General features: G+C 32.9%; 1 protein-coding gene across 1 annotated transcript; it reads left to right on the forward strand.

Annotated features, from left to right (window-relative positions):
* Window positions 1-386: 386 nt before the first annotated feature.
* On the forward strand, window positions 387-1,334 carry LOC311176735 (putative vomeronasal receptor-like protein 4; the record flags this gene model as incomplete). Its single annotated transcript, XM_084242381.1, has 1 exon — window positions 387-1,334. One exon carries the CDS (start codon window positions 387-389, stop codon window positions 1,332-1,334), a length of 948 nt encoding a protein of 315 aa, XP_084098507.1.
* Between the last annotated feature and the right edge of the window lie 3,308 nt (window positions 1,335-4,642).

Genomic DNA, 4,642 nt, shown 5'->3' on the forward strand with positions numbered 1-4,642 from the left:
TTGAATATTAAACAGGAGCATGCAAAATAGTAAAGCAATATTTTCTAAAGAGGAATTCCATCTTAGGAATGAAGATAACAGGTACATTATTCTGGAGGAATTATGATTATATTATTTTATATTTCTCTCTTTTTGTGTGTGTATATATGTTTGTTTTATATTTACTTGTACATATGTATACTTCTAATATATAATTATATATTTATATATATACAATATTTGGTGTAGAATAATTTTGACTTTATACTGCATAGATAGGATTACTTAATAGAGTGAAATAAAAATGGTGATCAGACTGATCATTTTTACAGTAAATTTCATAACATTGATGATGTGAAGTCTATTTTTTTTTTCAGATAAATCAAGTGTGTTCCTTCTTTGTCAATATGACAATCACATTTTCCATTTATGTTACTATTAAAAAATGGCAATTTTTACAAGTTGTCACTGGAATTTCAGCCAACACCTTCCTCCTTGTCTTCCACATCTCCTCACTCCTGGATCACAGAATTAGGCTCACCGATCTGACCATCTGTCACTTGGCCGTTGTCCACATAATACAGCTCTTCACAGCACTGCTTTTTTCTCCAGAACTGTTTGAATCACTGAACTTTCAGAATGAGTTGAAATGTAAGGCGTTATTCTACATAGGCAGAGTGATGAGGAGCCTCTCCATCTGCACCACCAGCCTCCTGAGTGTGCTCCAGGCCATCACCATCAGCCCTGGCACAGCCAGGTGGGGCAGACTTAAACATAAGTGCACAGATCACATCCTCTTTTCATTTATCGCAATGTGGTTTTTGAGTTTGTCTTTCAGCAGTAGTGTCATCTTCTACAATATGACTGCTAATGTAACCCAGAGCAACCTACTGAATTCTAATCAATACTGCTCTATTTACCCCAAGAACTCCATCATCAGGAGACTAATTTTCACTTTGATGTTATTCAGGGATATTTCCTTTGTAGGAATCATGCTTATCTCAAGTGTGTACATGATGATTTTCTTGTCCAGACATCAGAGGAGGTCTCAGCACCTTCACAGCACCAGATTCTCCCCAAGACTCTCCCCAGAGAAGAAGGCCAGCCAGACCATCCTGCTGTTGGTGAATTTCTTTGTGGTCATGTATTGGATGGACTTCATCATCTCCTCCTTTTCATCTCTGTTATGGAAATATGACTTTATCCTTCTGGCTATCCAGACAGTTGCGGTCAATTTCTACGCCACTGTCAGTCCTTTGGTGCTAATTAGTTCTGATAAAAGGGTTATAAATATGCTGCAAAAATGTGTAAAATTGCCATCATTTTCACAACTTATTCATAAAATGGTTACCTGAAGAATGTATTATTTGCCATTATTCCAACAGTTTGCAATTAGTTTATGTAACTATTTTATTTAAAATGCATGAAATTGTACATTTCATACTTTTCAAGGATATGAAAGTACACCATAAGTGGCTCCTATTCGTAATGCAAAACTCATTTCTTTGAAAAAATTATACTTATGACTTCAAGGTATTTTAACTAATTATCCAATTTTAGGTTGAACAATAATTTCTCTTTTATTATATTGACATGACATTGGTTTACAATACTGTATATGACATAGGGGAATAACCTCACACTTCTGCAGATCTATAGTAGTTTACCCAACCAAACCTACCACCAAAGTACCTATATTCCTCCACCATAGACCACTGGCTCCTTCCCTCTTTGTCTCCACCCCTACAATTCCCTTCTGGTAGCTTTAATTCTGCTATCATATTTCTAGGATTTTTTGGTTGAGTTATGTCAGTTCCCTTGTTTTATTTTTTTATTTACTGCTTATGAATGAAATCATCTGGTACTTGTCTTTCTCCTTCTGACTTATTTCACTTAGAATAATCCCTTCCAGTTTCATCCATATTGTTGCAAATGACAACATTTTATCTCTTTTTACAACTGTGCAATATTCCATTGGTTATATATACCATATTTTATACACTTATCTGTTGTCAGGCACTTAAGTTGTTTCCATAACTTGGCTATTATAAAGAGTGCTGTAATGAACAAAAGCGTGCATATTTTCCTACAAAAGAGAGGCTTTTCATTCTTTGGATAAATACCTAGGAGAGGAATTGCCAGATCATATGGTATATCTATTGTTAATACTTTAAGGAACCTCCATACTATTTTCCATAAACGAACTTATATTCCCACAAGCAGTATACACAGATTCCTTTTACTCCACACCTTCATCAACATTTATTGTTTCTTTTATATATATCCTACATATTCCATTCTCATGAGAATGTGGTGGTATCTCGTGGTTTTGATTTGCAAATTCCTGATGGTAAGGGATGTTAAGCATTTTTTCACATGTCTATTGACCATCTGCATGTCTGTTTAGGTCTTCTCACTTTTTGACTGATGTTGTTGACTTTTATGTGTTCTTTGTAGATCTTGGATGTTAGCCCCTCATAAGATGTATGCTGTGAAAATATTTTCTCTCACATAGCTTTCTCTATCAAAGCTTTCATGATAGTTTCTTTTGCTGTGCAGAAGCTTTTAAGTTTGATGTAGTCTCATTGGTTTGCTTTTTATTTTGTTTCTGTTGTGGTTGGAATTGAGTCCCTAAAGACATCCTGGCTGCCAGGATGAAATGTTTTTTTCTATGTATTTCATGGTTTCAGGGCTTTACATCCAGATTTTTTATCCATTTTGAGTTGATTTTGTGTGTGGTGTTAGATTGTGGTCTGGTTCCATTATTTTACATGTGTTTGAAGAATCTTAAATTATTGGCTCCTTTGTTATAGATTTACTGCCCACATAAGTGTGGGTTTATTTTTGTGCTGTTGATTATATTCCATTGGTCTTTGTGCCTATTTTTATCCCAATACAATAATGTTTTGATTACACAGCTTTGTAGTACCCTATACATTAAAGTAATCATACAGAATAAACAAGTGGTATTTATTCCAGGAACTTAAGGAGATTTCAACATCTGCAAATCAATGTAATTCACCAGTTCAACATAAGGTAAAATAAAAACAATATGCTCATATCAATAGATGTAGAGAAAGCATTTGATAAGATTCAATATCCATTTATATTAAAAACTCTCAAAATAGGGCATAGAAGGAACATTCCTAAATATAATTAAGGCCATATATGACATGTCCATAACTAACATCATACTAAATGGTGAGAAACTGAAAACATTTCTCTAAGATAAGGTAAGAGACCAGAATGTCCATTTTCACCACTATTACTCAATATTGTGTTGGAAATTCTAGCTAGAGATATTAGGCAAGAAAAAGACATAGAGGGATCCAAACTTGGTTAGAAAAGGGGAAAAAAAGCTACCACTCTTTTCAAATGGTGTTATAATATACACAAAAAACTCTAAAGATTTTTATTCATTCACATTAGAATATTTATATATCTACAATGATATCTGTTTTCCATAACTTTTCACTTAGCATAATGAATTTGGTACAAAACTTCTGCTAAATCTTCTATCTCTTAATCAGTATTTCATTTAACATAATAATATATGTTGCACTTGAAATTTAGTTATTTTATTTTTCAATTGTTTAATTCTATGTGGTTATTTTGCAAATATTCTTAGCAGTTGAGCAGTTGTATAGTTCCTTGCTCTTTCACCATTATGTTGATTTCTTATTTTGCCCAATGTTTTGCTTAATCACTTAAACCTATTTCCAGTATCTGATTTCCATGTGTCATCTCATTTCTTGTAACCCTTGTTCTTATTATCTTATTTCCTCCTTGTGTTTCATCATTTATAATTTTGTTTTCATACTTCCGAATTGTCACATTGTTGAGTATCTCCTATCAACTCCTTTCTCTGTTGATTGCAGTCACCCTGAGAGTAGATGGACAATTGTGGTCAGGCTATATCAGTAACTCAGTGTAAATTTGACTGATTTTGTAGATCCTTTTCTTCTTTCAGGTCCTGTGAGATTCTTATATTATTAGATTTGTTGGAAATTTTATTATATAACTCATAATTTCCCAATTTTCATTATTTTGGTTAACTACATTAAAAGAAACTTGGAATATATGTGATTTGTTTTTTTAAATGGAAATATCCACATTGCACACATGAGTACAATATTTCACGTAGACATTGTATGGCATGCCACTATATGTGAGGGAGATTTCTGTTTTCTTTAGTTGGAGTATCTCAACATATCCTATGTTATCATACAGCAACATTGCTTATAGAATGTAATTGTATTTCTAACACTTGAAACTATTTTCACAAGTTTATAATGGGGTAATCTTACACTTCAATGGATCACATTGCATTGCTATTTTTCTTAGATATTAAACTAGTGTTGATAGGACTAGTTTTGTGAATTTAGGTGCCTGGCTCCACTCACCACACTTCCTGCACAGCAAATCCATGACTGTAGAAGTAATTTAAATTACTTTGGATTGTTCATACAATTCAGTAGTTATATTTAAATTTCTTCAAAACTGCATGTAACTAGATACTAATTGTTGGTTATAATGAAACGAATCATTTCTATTGCATGTCACATTGTTCAGAAAATATGACTTGTAGAATTTCTGCTTTCACTTATTCAAGCCTAAAGCATTATCATTTGAAATAATTTTTTTCTGACATTTGAAATGAATG

The sequence above is a fragment of the Talpa europaea genome, assembly GCF_964194135.1.
Source record: "Talpa europaea genome assembly, chromosome: 9".
NCBI classification, from domain to species: Eukaryota; Metazoa; Chordata; class Mammalia; order Eulipotyphla; family Talpidae; genus Talpa; species Talpa europaea.